This window comes from Malaya genurostris, chromosome 3 (genome assembly GCF_030247185.1).
Source record: "Malaya genurostris strain Urasoe2022 chromosome 3, Malgen_1.1, whole genome shotgun sequence".
NCBI classification, from domain to species: domain Eukaryota; kingdom Metazoa; phylum Arthropoda; class Insecta; order Diptera; family Culicidae; genus Malaya; species Malaya genurostris.
This window is the reverse complement of record NC_080572.1, coordinates 7128801-7147756: the sequence shown is the minus strand read 5'-3', so window position 1 is coordinate 7147756 and position 18956 is coordinate 7128801. Positions and strand designations below refer to the sequence as shown.

The following is an 18956-nucleotide window of genomic DNA, read 5'->3' as shown; positions in this document are numbered from 1 at the left end:
TATTTCACGGTGTTAACTAACGTACGCGTCTTCCGATACTTGACTATGAGTTATACTGACTGACTCTAAAATATAAGTGTTGTCAATTATTTAATAATCAATCTTGTTACACGCTTTCTTTTTCAAATAGCTAATCTATTATATGATCAAAGATCAAATCGCTTAGGAGGATGCACTATACGCCCACTACGGGTATGATATGGATTACTGGAAGACGTCTCGTTCATAGCAGACATTGAATTGGTTGATTCATCGTCAATCGGTATTTCGGAATCACTTACTGAATAGGAGCTGTCGTTATCAGGCTCAAGACTTAACGATGCTTCAGGCGACTGTGCTATGACTGTATCATCACTTTGATTAGCTTGTAATTGTTGATTCGTTTTGTTAGTACGAAACGACGGCTGACTAATTACTCTAGCTGGACGATCAGAACGATTTAAATACTTTTGAATATGGTCTTCGTATAGCAACTCATTATCATTTTCCCCTTGCCTCGTTTTAGCAATGAATCGTCTATTTCTTCGGAAGTGATTTCCGAAACTATCCCTAATAATATAAGATCTACTATTAGCAATCCGAACCACCTGTCCATAGTGCCATTCTTTGCCATTCTTTTTAAAGATCACACTGTCACCAACATTCAAGACTGGTAATGATTTCGATGAGCGATCGTAATAATGCTTTTGATACTGGCGTTTGCGTTCTATCTTTCTGGCAACATGAGATTCATCGAGAATATTCCGCAGAAGTAATTCACTGGATATAGGAAGGCGAGATTTCAGTTGACGCCCAAAAAACAGTTGAGCCGGAGACAGACCCATACTAGCTATAGGAGTAGTATTATATTCAAGCAAACGATATCTAAATGATTCAGCACCATCTGTTTCATAACATCTTTTCAAAATATTCTTTACAATAGCCACTCCCTTTTCTGCCAATCCGTTACTTTGAGGGTATCGAGGACTAGAGAACACGAATTCAATATTACATTCATTAGCGAACGAGTCAAATGCAGCTGAATTAAACGGGACGTTATCACATCTGATTTGCGTAGGATATCCATAATCACTAAATACGCGATCTAGAATTTTGATCACATGATGAGCTGATTTTTCACCCAATTGTCGTGATATGACGTATCCGGAGTAAGCATCTATGATCGAGACATGATCATGGCCCGCATACTCATATAGGTCAATTCCAACACGTTGGAAAGGATAACTTGGAGAAGCATCTTGATGTAGGGGCTCTTTTTGAATATTACGAGTGAATTTTTCACAAACACGACATCCTTTTACGAGTTCAGTAACATCGTTCGTCATTCCAGGCCAAAAGAATTGATTCCTAGCTCGAGCGAGAGTTTTTTCCACACCTAAATGAGGCGCATGCAGCCACTTAGATACTGTTGCTTGCAACAACGACGGGATAACTAGACGATGCTCTTTCAATAATAATCTGTTTTCATAGTGTAGTGAGTGACGATGCTTATAGAACAACTGACTAAGGTCATCCAATTGATGATATGATGGCCATCCATGCTCCACATATCCAATGATCCGACGATAACGTTCATCGTTGTTTAGCGTTTCCAAATACAGCTTATAATTATCAGGTGATAGGCATACGGTTTGTGATATTGCATGAATCATTCCGGTCAACTCTTCACATGAACCAGTATTTCCGGGAAGAGCTGCTCGAGACAGACAATCAGCAACCAGCATATCCTTACCAGGCGTGTAATGTATACTTATTCCAGGGTATTTCAATAGATGCAAAAACATCCTTTGAAGACGAGGTGTCACGTCATCAATGTCTCTCTTGGCTAATGACTCGAGGGGCTTATGGTCAGATTGTACTACAAAAGAGCGACCATATAAGAAATAATGAAAACGTTCACAAGCGAAAACAATTGCGAGCAGCTCTTTTTCAATCTGTGCCCATTTTTGTTCACTTTTCGAAAGTGTACGAGACGCATACGCCACAGCCATTCCATCTTGGATTAATACACTTCCCAAGTCATCCTTCGAACTATCGGTTTGTACAACAATTGGCTTGTGTGGATCGAAAATAGCCAGAACAGGTGTAGTTGTTAACGAGCCTAGGAGATCTTCTAGTTCATGGTCATGCATTTCCGTCCATGACCATGAGGCATCATTTCGTGTTAATTCTCTTAATGCGGTTGTGCGTTTGGACAAATTCGGAATGAATTTTCCTAGATACTTCAATAATCCGAGGAGCCTTAGGACATCAGATTTATTTTTTGGTTTGGGAATATCGGTGATTGCAGTAATATATGATTCGGCAGGCGATATTTTGCCATTTGTCATTGCGTGACCCATGAATTTAACCTTGTCTGTACGGTATTGTATTTTATCTGGGTTAAACTTAATATTATTCACTCGTGCTCGATCGAGAACCACTGCTAAGGTTTTATCATGCTCTTCAAGATTTTCAGCAGCTATCGCAACATCGTCGAAATAAACTTCGACTCCTGGGATATCTCCAAAAATACGAACCATACACTTTTGAAAAAGTTCAGGTGCACTACTTATTCCGAATGGAAGGCGATTCCAACGAAACCGACCAAATGGAGTCATAAATGTGGTGAGATCAGAACTTTGGCGATCCAATTCCATTTGCCAAAATCCATTGCGAAGATCCAATACAGTAAATATACGCTTTCCAGACATACGACTAAGAAGATCTTCAGACTTCGGAATGAGAAAATGTTCCCTTTTAATCGAAGCGTTCAAAGGTTTTGGGTCTAAGCAAATGCGTAAGGATCCATTTGGTTTTTCTACAATCTGCATATTGTTAACCCAGTCTGTGGGATAATCGACCGAACTAATAATGCCTTGAGCTTCCATGGATTTAAGTTCCTTTTCAAGACGATCATGTAAACTCATAGGAATTCGTTTTTTATAATGCAACGATGGAACAGCATTGTCTTTAAGTATGATAGTGCAGGTGCCTGGAACTCTTCCCAATCCGTCAAAGACATCAGCATTGGCATCAATGAACTTTTCTCTTTCGTTTGGAAACGAAACAGATTGCAAGCTATTCAGACGTTCGATAAGCCCAAAAGCAATACATGATTCAAGTCCCAGTAACGGTTCAAATGAATCGTTTACTACGAGAAAGTCAGCCGAATGTATAGTTCCTTTTTTCACATCTTTGCAATCTAATGTTACCTGCCCATGTATTCGTACTTTATTAGAGCTATAATCAACTACATTAAAACAATCTTTATATAAAACAGGTATGTTGGATTCATTAATAATGCTCAAAGGAACGCAATTCACATCAGCGCCGGTATCGAGTTTAAATTCCACAGTTCGATTCTGAATTAGATATTGCTTGGTCCATTTTTTTTGTTCAGCCATTTGATACAGTATTCGAATTTATTCTATAATTAGAGGACGTGTTATTGAACAATTTCTCTTCACGTAGTATGTTGTTTGAATCCTCACTACGACATTTACCTGCATCAGCCCAATTCAGCATATGAACGTTATTGCCTTGCTTTGTATTATGCTTCGACGTCCTGGGCAGTCGCTCTGTGGCGAACTGAGTATTCCCTTTGTTGTCCTCGATATAACAGTTTCTCTTACTATCATATTTGGTTGACTTGCAGTACTTCCTAAAATGACCGCGACGTCCGCATCCATCGCAAACTACATTGTTCGCCGGACAATAGCGACTGTGACGCCCGTTGAATGGTTGTCCACACTTGAAACACATCGCTGTTGGCACTACGTTCCCTTCCTTTCGATTTTCGATTACGGTGTGCACTTCGTTTCGCTCCAACAATTGTTTGTTTTCTGCAGCAGCTTCGTACGTTTTACATATTTCGACGATATTTACAAGCGGTTCGTTTTTTCCATCCAGTAACTTAAGTTGTAGTTTCTTGTCTTGAATTCCGATTATTATTCTGTCTCGTAACATTCTATCCGCAAATGGTACATGACAAGCCTCACATTCGAACTCACAAAATGCCAGTTGAGTTCGAAGTGCTGTTTCGAATTCGGTGAACGGTTGTTTCTCTTTTTGAGCAATCGTATTAAACTTGAAGGCCTCTACCGCCAAGTTTTTTCGAGGAAGACAATAAGTGTCGAATGCAATTATAACTTCTGCTAGAGTACGCTCTTGTACAACAGCAACACCCGCGATAGGTTCGGCAGCAGGCTGGTTGTTTAGAGCTGCAACTTCTCCGAACATAGTTTCTGTGTCTCCATTGTTTGGAAACAATGTATTGTAAATTTCTACACCGTGTTCACCGACTAACCATAAAAATGTGGCAATCTTGTTCCTTTCCGATTCGTCTGCTTTGTTGTTTGCAATCATGTAGATGTTGAATTTCTGCTTCCATCGAGGCCATTCCTTCGCCAAATTTGTGCAATCTAAAGACTGCGGTAGACGATCAGCGCCAGTTGCCATCTTTATATTTGACTATTACTGTCAGACGTTTCACATTCACTGTGTGAGTACACTCGAGGATGGTATAGATCTCACGCACACACTAACAGCTTGAAACTATTCTTGTGTGAACGGTTTTTTTTTTCACAAACGCTTCCGACAATGGCGACGATTTTATTCGATTCCGCGTGGATTTTCACGACAACTTTATGTATGTTTATTTCGTTTTCACGACAGTATTTTTTTACTTCTGACACCATGTAATGAGTTTTGAACTTTTAATGTAATAATACGCAGGTGTACAGTATTACAAATAATATGTATTTCACGGTGTTAACTAACGTACGCGTCTTCCGATACTTGACTATGAGTTATACTGACTGACTCTAAAATATAAGTGTTGCCAATTATTTAATAATCAATCTTGTTACATGGGTACCATTAGTAAGAAACAGGACATTGGATGCAAACGGGAGTATTGATACGATCGATAAATGTAAATTATTTATACAAAATTAGAGAACATAAGCTAAATAATCGTCGTTTGCTTGCTATTTGCAAGGCAACTTTTTTCTGCAAACCGCTGCCAAACAGTGGGCTTGAAATATGTTAAACATACACACACACACACACACACACACACACACACACACACACACACACACACACACACACTCACACACACAGTGTAGGAAAGCCTTGCCTAGTTCTTTGGGAGTATTATGATTCTAAAAAGAACCATTCATCCGATATTTATATATATATATATATATATATATATATATATATATATATATATATATATATATATATATATATATATATATATATATATATATATATATATATATATATATATATATATATATATATATATATATATATATATATATATATATATATATATATATATATATATATATATATATATATATATATATATATATATATATATATATATATATATATATATATATATATATATATATATATAGTAGTCTTTACTAACCGCCAGTGAAAATTACAATATGGCTCGAAAACAGACAAAAATCTTTAATTTCTCTCACAACAATTGATAATTATGAGGATATCACAAGAATTAGGATAACAGAGATATTTTGGCCCACTTTAGGATAGATTTTATTTTGGCCCACTTTGTAAAAATATCCACCAAATGTTTTAATATCTTTGAAAAATCTTTCCGCAATAGGTAATTTAATGTGATAAGATCGATTGAATCCATAAAGTTTGTTGGGTGGGCCAAAATATATGAAGTGGCCAAAATACCTCTGTTACCCTATATCACAGGATATCAATTATCTCAAATCTTACCAGGCATCCCTGAATCGAGCCGTAACATATATTGGGAACGTAAGAGCAAATTCAGCAGCTAGAAGTTCTTAATGGAAGCTCTATAATAGAAAAGAAACTGGAACAAACGTATCCCCAGCAAGCCGTTCTAGTTTTATTTATTCGACCAGTTCTTCTGTTTTACTCGTGTTTCAAATATGCAAAAAATAGAACGGCATCGTATACCAGTTCTAAATTTGACAGTAGAACTGTTCGAATAAATAAAACTAAAACGGCTTGCTGGGGAGACGTTTGTTTCAGCTTCATTTATATTTTAGACCACCCATATGAATCTTGCAACTGCTGAATTTGCTCTAAGAGCAAATTCAGCAACTGCAAGATTCATATGGGTGGTCTATAATATAACTGAAACTGAAACAGGCGTATCCCCAGCAAGCCGTTTTAGTCTTATTTATTCGAACAGTTTTGCTGTTAAATTTAGAACTGCACGCTTAAAAATAGTTACTCAAAAATGGGTAAGATCTCACTTATCTACAAAAAAAGTGGAACAACTCTAATTTAGAGTAACTCCGAAATTACTCAAATTTGAGTTCTTCCACTGGAAACGATATTTGTGTAAAATCTACTCATTTACTGATTAATACTTTATTATTACATGTACCAAAAATAGAGTAACTATCACTCAAATTTTGAGTGAAATTTTATTTCACATAAACCAAATTTGCAAAAAAAATTGCTCTTTTTCTGAGTGTATTGTATTAAAATATTAAGTAATTGAACTCAATACTATATCAAGTGGCGGTCGCTTGGAGTAGTGTGTCAATCGCAAATGAACATACTTGTCAGTTATGCCCAGGCACCAATCATACACTTATTCCTCATAAATGACATTTGAGCATATTTGTTTCCATTCTAAAGCACAACACGGAGTTTATCATTCCGGTTTTTGCAGACACAACACCGTTTGTGTTGAGCGACTCATCCTCGAAATACGCGATCTCACTAATAAAAAATACAACCTGTTGCTACAAATGGTTATTACAACTTTTAGACTGATCTTGCGAATAGTAACAAAAAAACGAGTTCTTGTGTTAAACTCAAATTTAGAGTAGGAGTTACTCAATATCATTGATGATAACTACTTTATTTTTGACGTTTCCATCGGCCCCCTGTCACGACGCCATCTTGATGAGATCAAAATCGGAACTTCAAAATCAGCTGATTGCAACGTAAACAAACAAACAGTAATACATTTGTTTTACGCGTTTACCTTGTTTAGTGCACGAAAAGTAGTGAATTTTGGATCGACTCTCTCACAATAACTTGTCGGTTTACCTAAAATACAGCAGGCAATGTTTTGGGACATCAAGTGCAGGTAATTTTCACAATTTGAGAGTCGCGATGAGTATCAAAACATCGCAGTGTTTGGGGCTCGAAACGCGAGGGGCTCAACGTAATCGGTATACTTTCAAATGGCTGGTGCTCACATACCGGTGTCAGATGGGTGGTTTCCATGTATCATTTGAAAATGAGTAACTAGTACTCAAACTCTGAGTAACTTTTTCTAAGCGTGTGGTATTATACGCTGCCGTAGAGTGACTATAATCAGAGTGGCGACAGCTGTTCGTTTGGAATGACAGCTCCCAGTTCCAAACGAGCAAACGACCTGTCAATTCAATGTAAAGCTAATGGAATGTTTTGAATTGTTGCCAAAATTACGGATGAGATGTCGTCACTCTGGTTATAGGCACTCTACGCTGCCGTTCTATATTTTCTAGATGAAACGCTGCTGGTGCTGCCAGTATATTTTGTTATAAATTCTAGATTTAAATTTTGAAACTGACATAAATTATGCATCTAGAACTAGAACACTACTGAACATGCCCTAAGAGCAAATTCAGCAGCTAGAAATTCTATAATAGAGCAGAAACTAGAACAAACGTATCCCCAACAAGCCGTTACTTAGGTTACTTAGGTCGAAACGAACATTTTATACAGAGTTCTTCTGTCAAATTTAAAACTGGTCTACGATGCCGTTCTATCTTTGTATATTTGAAAATTGAGTAAACACAATTTGGTATGATTTCTCGTCACTACAATCAAATACTAACACATAGATCAGACGGAAAAGTATAATTTTTTCTTTAATACTTTTGGGGAAATCTGTGTAAATCTGTATTAAATTTAAAAAATTTTCAAGTATTCTGTACTCTGTATTATATCTGTATGCGCATGTAAAAATATGTATACATCTGTATAAAATGTTCAAAACGACGTATGTAACATTTCAGCTGAACCGAGAAAAGCGATGTTGAAAAATAATCGCACAATTTTAAATCCTATTTAAAAATGAGTAATTGAAACAACTTCATCTCTTTACTAAATCGTCCAATTTGTATGCGTGCAACGTATCATCACAGACTAACAGACATGACAGTATGAGTAAATTCTTATAAAAATAATTTTTCGTGATGCACTAGTTCCACCTATATTGTACTGCGCGAACTATTTACTATCTGTACACCCCTTGTGTTGTGTAAAAGTTATTTTACTAGTTGGTTTCCCCTCGTTTGTCAACACCGATCAGCTGCTTGCAGGGATGCCTGATTTCATCAAAATATTTGAAAATGAATCGTCACAATAAATTATTGGATTACGTTGATAATATATTTAACTTTTTCGCGATGTTGAAAGGTAACCATTTATTTGACTCAACGTTGTTCATCTAGACTATTTTTCATTGTGTTGGTAGTTTTCACCCAAAATTAAGTGGCGGCAGACCAGAAGCAAGTAAATATTGTAACAAAACGGGATCGATTTTGTATTGCGTTGGAGGATGAGAAGTAGGCACAATTATGTATATAGTTTTGGCAATATGTATTAAATCTGTATCCTGCATGAAATTTGCATGGACGTATACAAATCAATACATTATAGGCAATTCTGTATGAATGGCAACTCTGTTGGTAAATGAAAAAAATAAACACAGTCTAGATGACAGACAGGATGTTTACGATAGGGTAACGTGGCGCCATCATGACACATGTGAGTACTGTCCCAAATAAAGGAATATTCGAACTAACCGTTAAAATGATTGAAGAATCTAATTTGAGTGTCCTGTCTGTTAGTCTGTGGTATCATAGTGACTAATTCACAATTTTCAACTACAAAGATAACTTTTAGGCAAATACGACACTTACGTCGTTTTGTAATTTGATCATGTACATTGGACAGTATGATAGGTCGTTTTTTCCTGGTTGACTTGACACATAAGTCGTTTTGCTTCTGTTAGTTACGTCGTTTTGCGAAAGTCACGGTGTTCATTCGTCGTTTTGTTACTCGCACTTGTGTGAAAGCCAGTTTTGCTCGAAAACAAGAGCTTGTTTTGCATATCAAGTGGAAAAAATAACAGTCGACTCGTTTTTAGTGTGTTTTGATAATTTTCGCTTTTGTTTGACGGAAGATTCATAACGGTTTCTACGATTGGAAACAAATCAGTTTTTTTTTTCAAATTAATCAGTGTATTTTTCAACAAGCTTAGTAGCAACTCGATCCTATTAAATATCTTCAACTCTACAGTAAGTCGCACTTTCATAATATCACACTAGATCGGCTTTTTCGTGGAAAACTATTTTGTCGTATGTCCGCGCATACACTTTTGTTTATGCTTTGGTACATTGGTCAAAACATTGCCAATTGACGTAAGTAGCATTAATGATTATTTTTCATTGATTTCGACATACGTCAAATGTGTTGACAGATTTTTTAGTGAATCTATAGTGAATTGAGAAACGGTGTTCGGGTAGTGCGTGTATTAGGACATTCCTAACAAAATGCAATAAAAATCACGGTTTGTTTACTTTTGTTACTTAAGTTGTAATGAACATTTTATACAGAAATGGCATCTCTGCCACATTCAAATCGCAATGCAGAGCTGCCAACTTAATATTAGTGTTATAAAATGTATAGAATGAGTAATCTGTTCGTCACTTTCATCATCTGTGATGCATGAAGTAGATCAAATTTTGAGTGAAATATTTCGAAAATTGGTATGTTTTATTCTGAATGTTTAAAATACTCTACAATATCAGTTTCCTACATATAAAAATATTGAATGTGGAACAACTGCTTTGAAAATCTGTGAATATTCCAACCTTGGCTCATTGAAGTATCGCGGATAAGTCTGTTTCGTAAGAACACGAAGTGCTGTTTTGCTCTTAATTTAAGCACGAAACGTGATCTCGCTGTTTTATTTTTCCTGTTTTGGGTACTATTATGCAAATAGGACGATTAGGGAAAATAGGAATCGGCTGGTAAGTATTTCATACAAATAGAACCAAAATCAAGGATTAGGTGTTCATACAGTCTTTTTCAGGGGCATAATTACAGTGCTTGGAATCGCAGGTTTCGTTTATTCAAAGCGTTCGGTTGATAAGAATCGATATGAGAATATGAAAATACGTGAACGCATGCGAAAATCCAACGAAGGAGAATATACTGCTGAGTCCCCCAGACGAGTCTAAGTGGAAGCAGGTCGCATTTTCCTATTTTAAAACCGCAAACAAAATATTTGTTCTTGAAAGTGAGAAGAAATCAATAACATTACAACAAAATGAACACCGCACAATTGGATGCCGCTCAACAGGCGAAGTTACAGTTAATGCAAGAAATGGAAATTGAAATGATGTCCGATCTCTATACCCGTATGACTCAAGCTTGTCACAAAAAATGCATCCCTCCAAAATACGCCGATGCAGAACTTGGTACCAATCAACATTTCATTTTATTTCGATCTTTATTCAATTGATGTAATCATTCTACATTCCAGGAAAAGGCGAATCGGTTTGTCTCGATCGTTGTGTAGCCAAATATTTGGAGATCCACGAGCGAATAGGCAAAAAACTGACAGCCATGTCTGCACAGGACGAAGATTTGAAGAAAAAGATGGGGGTTTAAGAAATCTGTTGTCAAGCATCCATGCATAGTAAAAGTGTGTTCGAAACGTTTAATCATTGTCAAACTATTAACATATGAGGTAGTTTATACGAATTAGCTTTTTTTACCACTTCGGTTCATGTTTGAATTGTTTTATAATGTTTCTCACCTGAGGATGTGCTACTGCGTGTACCATAAGTTTTATTATGTATGTGAAACGACTAGTAGCGTTTGTTCTATGATGAGAAATATATGAAATGTAAATCAAGCGATCGTTACTCTGTATTGTTGTTTTTTGGGAAACTAAAATGTAGTTCATCAAGTTTGATCAATTCATCCACTTTTTCTAAAGCTTTTGACAAGCCTCATGCGAAAAATGCATTCTGATAAAAGCTTGTACAAAAATATTTTAATTTGATGTGGAGTTTTTCCGAAAGGACTAAATTAATAGTTATTTGTCTAAAGTCGAATTTTGCATTCTTTATTCCGTTTGACTTGCATGATTCGATCGACTCTCTTTCGGGAACACTTGAAATTTCGAACACTAACCATCAAAGCTGTCAACACTACTAACACGTTCTATATTATTTATATTATTAATTTGTTTAAACGAAACCGCCACACTTGTATACACAAATTAGAACGATTCTAAACCGAGCAGAAGTGATACGTACGCAAGTCGATCGAGTAATGTTCGAAAATTGAACAACTCGAACGAATGATATTCGAGTTTATACCCAACTCGAACGAAATGCAGAATGGAAATTGCACATTCGATCGGAATATTTCGAATCAATCGACGTACAGAATAGGGGAATTGGGTTATTTGTATTCTGTATTTGTTCGACGAGCATTCGTCCATTGATTCGTTGTCGCTGTTGCTGCTTTCGTTATTACGGTTGTTGTGGGAAGCATCGTTATAAGTTCGATTGTTGGTGTCATTGACCACAGCGGACGTATCACAGAAACACTGGAATTATTTTTTTTTTTTTCATAAATACGTTTATTTCTTAAGGCAGTTTACATAAGTTTTTCTTCGCCGTAGCATCACTTTTACATAATATTCTTATCCTAATTTAATTCTAACATAGTCACAACGTTTTGCATTTATTAAAACATATTCTCTTATTACTTAAATATCATCTTAGGTAACTCGTCATTAATTATGAAATCTACTCGGAAATATTATTTGAACCAAACGATTAACTTCTATAAATTATAAAATAAGCTGTTATTTTCAGACATTTTGTTAATAATTTCATAAACTGTTTCGAGTTGGGGGTCAAAGGTGCACGACATCCTGGAAGGAGCGACAAATATCATATCTTACTGTTTGTATCGGCAGTTTGATTGACTTAGCTCTGGTCGTCACAAGCCCCGACCTCATGCCTACACGGTGTCAAATGATGACTGGTGACTCCTGTTTTTAGCAGAATGAGGAGGTGCGGAGTATTAGCAAGCGGTGGGACAGAGTGCAACTGTTGATAAGGAACTAACATCTTACTATAGATGTCTCGATTATCAACCCACTTTGTGACTGTTGCTAATATTCTTAACGTGGGAAGTGTGCAACATGTAAACTTTTATTAAAAAAATTATAAATTTTATATTATTAATAGTAACTATCCTATTGCCCTGAGCTTAGGATGATAAACTACAGGGCGCGTACCCTGCTTGGCGGATGAGGGTGGGAGTCAATTTACACTTCGTGTTGACCAAGTCGGATCATACCGAGATCGATCGTTCGCTTAAAACGGTAAAACGAATTTATTATATCATCTGTATTTATCACAGAGTTGACATGACTGATACTGCTTGAAATTGACAATGGGCCATTGGGTTGTTTCAGGCATTACTGATGCAATTGGGATGCTTATTCACCCCGGCTCTGTGTTCTGTTCGAGTCGGATTGTTTCGATCGGGTGTGAAGTTTTGCGTTCTGTAGCTCGATCGAGTTCTCCATACAAAGGCATAACTCGATCGAATTACAGAGTGCAGGTTTTTACATTCGTTTGACGGGGTCCGACTCGATCGCGATGCAGAATGGGGGTGATTAATATATCACATTCGTCCGGAACAGGTGAATTAAATTCAAAAAGTGGACTTATTATTATCAGAGATGCCAGAAAACAAAAAAAAAAAAAAAAAAAAAAAAAAAAAAAAATTTCAAATATCTTCAGACAGCGTTGCAAAAGTCTGTATATCTGAAAACAAATCTGCTGTTAGCAAATATTGCAGAAATTTCTCTATGATCTATAACTAAACGAACTTGGAAAAAAGGTCGCGACAATTTCAAAAGTCTGTAAAATTTGCAGATTTACAGACATATCTGCGGTTCTGGCATCTCTGATTAGGAATAGGAGCGGATTGACATCTTATGAACCGTTGGGGAAGTTTCAAACCTTCCGATCCGGTTCGATATCGGTACTGATGTTATACAGGTTGCATTGACGGCGAAACTGATCAGGGCAGGTGTGAAGACATTTTAAGCAATCGTGCCATTGTGTACATACTGTGGCTTCCCTGGACAATCTGGTGTTGAATGCGCATCCTTACCTTGCATCATATGATCCAACAGACTTACTAACACCTGACTTTATTTTATCTTATTTCATTTCATGGTGGGGGCGCAATGAAACGGGAATGTTGAAATAAGGAACTGTCATCGAAGGCCTAAGAGCAAGGAAATTTTAGGAAGAAGAACCCTGGGGCGTCTCCAGAGAACGACGAAAAGGTGGTAACTGAGTGATAACTTGACCTTTGTTAAGCTGAGGTAAGGTGGGGAGAGAGGGGTAAGTGCACTATTGTTTTTAATGTCACTTTATTATTATTACCATTATTATTATTATTGTTATTATTGTAATTATTATTATTGTTCCGTACGCTTTATTTTCAGCCACAAAGACAGTAGTTAGTAGTAGTTAGTAAACTTCTAAATGCTATATTTCCCTATTTATCTCCACTATCCCTAACCTAATGTATCTGAAACCAGTGGGACTCAGAGCAGCGCCTGCTGGTGGAGGAAGCCGGTGTGCTATACGGTCTAGTGCATATCAACGGTCAGGCTTTAGTAGGCTCACAGCCAGCTTGAAGTGAACCTCACTCAAGCAGATGGGCGGACACGGTCTGCCAGGTTGTGGGCTGATAAATTACAATTACAATTACAATTTCATAAACTGTTTCGAGTTTGTTTGTATCATTACATTATTTTTATTCTAATTTAGCTATTGGTTGAACTCATGGACGCAGCTGGGATCAGAACTAAGTCTTGAAAGGGGCCTTTATTAAATTGAAACTCCAGTTTTCTTTATGAAATGATAAATAAGTTTCATGTATGAAAGGTCACGACAAGCAAGAATGTCTCGAACTGGGATATTGGATAGTCTACCTTGGGTACGCAAAGAATTTATTAGTTGAGATCTGACATCACGATACTCCACGCATGTCCAAACGACATGATCAATATCTCGATAACCTTCGCCACAAGCACAATGATTAGTCTCGGAGAGCCCAATTCGAAGGAGATGTGCATCTAACGTGTAGTGATTGGACATGAGTCTGGACATCACACGAATGAAATCTCTACTCACATCCAGTCCCCTGAACCATGCCTTTGTCGATATTTTCGGAATAATTGAGTGCATCCACCGACCCAGATCATCTTTATCCCAAGAAGCTTGCCAGCTGGCAAGTGTTCTTTGGCGAGACGAGCTATAGAATTCGTTGAAAGCAATTGGTCTCTCATAAATTTCACCCTCAATAGCACCACGTTTGGCTAAAATATCGGCTCTTTCATTGCCAGGAATGGAGCAATGAGCCGGGACCCAGACTATAGTGATTAGATAATTATTGTTCAATATGTCGTTCAGGCACTGTTTTATTTTGCCCAGGAAAAACGGTTCAGTCTTGCCAGTCATGTTTGAGCGAATGGCTTCAATTGCACTCAGACTATCTGTGAAGAGGAAATAATGGTTTGGAATTAATGTGACGATTACACTCAAACTATAATGAACTGCTGCTAGCTCTGCTATATAAACAGATGCAGGTTCTTGAAGCCTAAATGAGGCCGAAACATTATTGTTGAACATACCAAACCCTGTCGCTTCTTCAATTCGCGATCCGTCCGTGTAAAACATTTTCTCAGAGTCAATATGCCTGAACTTACTTGAAAATATTTTTGGGATTTCCGTCGAACGTAGATGATCCGGGATTCCACGCACTTCGCGCTGCATGGATGTATCGAAAAATAAAGTTGAGTCAGGGACATTTAGGAGGCTGACACGGATAGGAATATATCTTGAAGGGTTGATTTCCTGTGACATATGGTTAAAATATACTGTCATGAATTTTGTTTGAGATCGAAGCTCGACTAGTCGTTCGAAATTATTAATTACCATGGGATTCAGCACCTCACATCTTATTAGCAGGCGTGATGAAAGCTTCCAAAATCGATCTTTTAATGGAAGAACTCCCGCCAGAACTTCAAGACTCATTGTATGTGTCGAATGCATGCACCTTAAAGCAATTCGCAAACAACGATACTGAATTCGCTCCAGTTTGATAATATGAGAGTTTGCAGCGGAACGAAAGCAAACGCATCCATATTCCATCACTGAAAGTATCGTTGTCTGATACAATTTTATTAGATCTTCCGGATGAGCACCCCACCAAGATCCTGTTATTGTTCGAAGAAAATTTACTCTTTGTTGGCATTTTGTTATCAGAAACCTAATGTGTCCTCCCCACGTGCATTTGGAATCGAACCACACCCCGAGGTATTTAAAAGTTAAAACCTGTTGGATCATTCTTCCCATCATATGGAGCTGAAGCTGCGCGGGATCATGCTTTCTTGAAAAGACGACTAACTCTGTTTTCTCCGCAGAGAATTCGATACCAAGATGAACAGCCCAATCGGACAAGTTATCTAAGGTATCTTGCAATGGTTTATGCAGATCAATAGCTTTGGGTCCAGTAACTGAAACCACGCCATCATCTGCCAATTGTCTTAGTGTACACGGGGTTACTAGACAGCTGTCAATGTCATTTACGTAAAAATTATAGAGGAGCGGACTGAGGCATGAGCCTTGCGGGAGACCCATGTAACTATTTCTGAGTGTTGCCAAATCGCCATGTGAAAAATGCATGTGTTTCTCTGACAAAAGGTTGTGCAAATAATTATTTATAACCGCTGGGAGTCCATTTTGGTGAAGCTTGTCTGAAAGAACATCAATGGAAACTGAATCAAATGCTCCTTTAATGTCTAAAAATACAGATGCCATTTGTTGCTTTTGAGCGAAGGCAATTTGGATGTCAGACGAAAGTAATGCAAGGCAATCATTCGTCCCTTTATTTCTACGGAAGCCAAACTGAGTATCTGACAACAAACCGTTCGTCTCGACCCAAGTGTCGAGACGTCGTAGAACGTAAGACGTTTTTCGAACAATTTTCTGATGCAGGACAACAGCGCAATGGGTCTATATGAGTTGTGATTGGAAGTTGGTTTCCCCGGTTTTTGAATGGCGATAACTTTCACTTGTCTCCAGTCAGGTGGAACAATATTTTGCTCAAGAAACTTGTTGAACAATTCCAACAAACGTCTTTTTGCGAGGTTGGGCAGATTCTTCACCAAGTTGAATTTAATTCTGTCCAACCCTGGAGCGTTATTGTTACAAGACAAGAGTGCTATAGAAAATTCCATCATTGAGAATGGGTTATTAATAAAACCATTATTTGGAGGAGATTCCCGTATAATGCTCTGCGTAGGAACAGAATCTGGGCAAACTTTCCTAGCAAAGTCAAATATCCATCGGTTCGAGTATTCATCACTCTCATTGCCCACGTTACGATTCCTCATTCGTCTGGCCGTGTTCCAAAGAGTGCTCATTGAGGTATCTCTTGACAAACCTTCGACAAAATGTCTCCAATAGCTACATTTTTTGGCTCGAAGTATGCTCTTGTACTTGGTTTCTAAAACCATAAATTTTTCAAAATTCTGAGGAGTTCCTCCTCCCCGTTTTAGAAACGTCTTGCAAGCATTTTGTTTTGCGAGTTTAGCCTCTGAGCACTCTTTGTCCCACCAGGGGTTGGGAGGCCTTCTGTTAGTCGTTGGCCCAGGAAAGCGTTTAGTTTGGGATTGTTCTGCTGCCTCCAGAATCGAACAAATGAGGAAGTCATATTCTTCAAGTGGAGGGAGCTCTTCCATTGAATTCAAAATACTAGAGATACTACTTTGGTATTTAATCCAGTCGATATTTTTTGTCAAATCATATGGAATACTAGCGGAAGTAGCAATGCAATTGCTACTGCTAATTGAGATGATGATTGGTAAATGATCGCTACCGTGTAAATCAGGCAGTATTTTCCAGGTGCAATCTAGTCGAATTGATGTTGAGCAAAGAGATAGATCTAATGCACTTGGGCGTGCCGGAGGTCTTGGGATCCGTGTCATGCTACCCATATTTAATACCGTCATGCTAAAATTGTCACAAATGTTTTGTATTAAAGATGATCTGCTATCATTGTAAACGGAACCCCACATAATACCGTGCGAATTTAAATCCCCCAGAATCAATCGTGGTGCAGGAAGGGCTTCAACCATTTCATTAAGCTGTTGCTGTCCAACTTGTGCTTTTGGAGGAATATAAACCGAAGCTATGCAAATATCTTTGCCTTTAATGTTTATTTGGCAAGCAACAACTTCTATACTAGAAGTTGAAGGGATGTTTAATCTATAAAAGGAATAGCATTTCTTAATTCCCAAAAGCACTCCACCATACGGAGAGTCTCTATCGAGACGTATAATGTTAAAATCATTAAAATTTAAAGCTATGTTTGAAGTAAGCCATGTTTCGCATAAAGCAAATACATCACATTTTTGACTATGCAATAATATTTTAAATGAATCAAGTTTTGGCATGATGCTTCGACAATTCCACTGCAGGACAGTGATTGTATCATTTGCGACGGGTGATAAATTATCCATCAAAAGATACAAAACCTGAGACAATTGGCCATTGAGCTGATAACTGCTTCAAAAAGGTTCTAGCTATTGGAAGGAATGCCATTATGAGACTGGAATTATTTGGAACCAAAGTGGGCAGGTTTTTGACAGTAGTGATTCTCGTTCGGAACTGCTTCCGATTTTATCTTCAATATTGACGGGTATGTAATACTTGGCATTGTTATGCTCAACGCTGCGAGCTTTGTTATTTTCCAACGTGAATATATTCTGTATCAACTTATTGAAATAATCAATATTGTAACTTGATATTTGTAGTAATATTTTACTTAAGTTAAGGCTGTTGCCACAATTGAATTCGACAGTCGTACGACAAAAGAGCCTAACTGCAAATGAGAGCCTCTCTTTATTTACGTTCTCTTTTGATTATTACGGAGCCATTACTGCAACTTCTTAAAAGTTTCCAATATAAATCGAAAGCTTGTAGTTTTAACTTAAAAGTTTTGCGAAGAGTAAGGCGTCCAAAATAAAATTAATCCGGTAAATCGTGAAAGATAAAGTAAACAAAGAGAAACTGTCATTTGCAGTTAGGCCCTTTTGTCGTGGGACTGTCGGATTATTTCTCGACGAAAAATTCTATATGCGTCAGATACTAGCGGCCCTTACACGAGTCATTAAAAATGTCATTAATAAAAAATAATGTCATTTTAATGAACGTGTAATGGTGCACTAATGACGAAATTTCAAACAAATTTGAATTACATCATTTAAATGACATCATTTAAAATGACATTTTTAATGCTCGTGTAAGGGCCGCTACTCAGTTGCAGATAATTGAAGAACCATTTTTGCCTTTCTCATGCAATCACTGTGAAAAACGACTTTTGAACCGAGGCCCGGAGGGCCGAGTGTCATATACCATTCGACTCAGTTCGTCGAGTACGCAAAATATCTGTGTGTATGTGTGTATGTAACGTTTTTCACAAACTTAGATTCAAATGAAAGATCTGGTGGTCCCATACAAAATTCCTGATTATTATTTGGATCAGACTTTCGGTTCCGGAGTTATGGGGTAAAATATCCAAAAAATGCAGTCGTGTTCTAACTTTTCTCATAGATGGCGCGACCGATTTTCACAAACTTAGGTTAGGTCCTGTGGTCCCATACGTAGTTCCTGAATTTCATCCGGATCCGACTTCCGGATCCGGAAATATAGGGTAAAGTGTGTTAAAAATTGTATACCATCACTGAAAAGGGCGAAAAACCGTGAAAAGTTTTCTAAATCGACCTCGAATCTCCTCCAATTTATAGTTTTTTTTTTCAGAAGGCAGAA

General features: G+C 37.4%; 3 protein-coding genes across 3 annotated transcripts; 2 read left to right on the top strand and 1 right to left on the bottom strand.

The window, feature by feature from the left end:
- Positions 1-3092: 3092 nt before the first annotated feature.
- LOC131437045 (uncharacterized) lies at positions 3093-4784 on the bottom strand. The gene is made up of 2 exons (XM_058606091.1): positions 3486-4784; positions 3093-3409 (listed from the first exon to the last, which is right to left on the bottom strand). The coding sequence occupies exons 1-2, from the start codon at positions 4438-4440 to the stop codon at positions 3405-3407; spliced, it is 960 nt and encodes a 319-aa protein (XP_058462074.1). The 5' UTR covers positions 4441-4784; the 3' UTR covers positions 3093-3404.
- A 5119-nt stretch (positions 4785-9903) lies between these two features.
- Positions 9904-10494, top strand: LOC131438131 (uncharacterized). Its single transcript, XM_058607950.1, has 2 exons — positions 9904-10043; positions 10106-10494. Exons 1-2 carry the CDS (start codon positions 10006-10008, stop codon positions 10251-10253), a joined length of 186 nt encoding a protein of 61 aa, XP_058463933.1. The 5' UTR covers positions 9904-10005; the 3' UTR covers positions 10254-10494.
- On the top strand, positions 10343-10933 carry LOC131438130 (mitochondrial import inner membrane translocase subunit Tim10). Its single transcript, XM_058607948.1, has 2 exons — positions 10343-10493; positions 10559-10933. Exons 1-2 carry the CDS (start codon positions 10343-10345, stop codon positions 10684-10686), a joined length of 279 nt encoding a protein of 92 aa, XP_058463931.1. The 3' UTR covers positions 10687-10933.
- The last annotated feature ends 8023 nt before the right edge of the window (positions 10934-18956 follow it).

What these genes read in the sequence shown, in the direction of transcription:
- LOC131438131 (XM_058607950.1), top strand. Translation starts at nt 10,006, where the DNA reads ATGCAAATAGGACGATTAGGGAAAATAGGAATCGGCTG. An exon ending in GGGAAAATAGGAATCGGCTG is followed by an intron (nt 10,044 to 10,105) that starts GTAAGTATTTCA and finishes AGTCTTTTTCAG; the next exon opens with GGGCATAATTACAGTGCTTG.
- LOC131438130 (XM_058607948.1), top strand. Translation starts at nt 10,343, where the DNA reads ATGAACACCGCACAATTGGATGCCGCTCAACAGGCGAAGTTACAGTTA. An exon ending in ATACGCCGATGCAGAACTTG is followed by an intron (nt 10,494 to 10,558) that starts GTACCAATCAAC and finishes TCTACATTCCAG; the next exon opens with GAAAAGGCGAATCGGTTTGT.
- LOC131437045 (XM_058606091.1), bottom strand. Translation starts at nt 4,440, where the DNA reads ATGGCAACTGGCGCTGATCGTCTACCGCAGTCTTTAGATTGCACAAAT.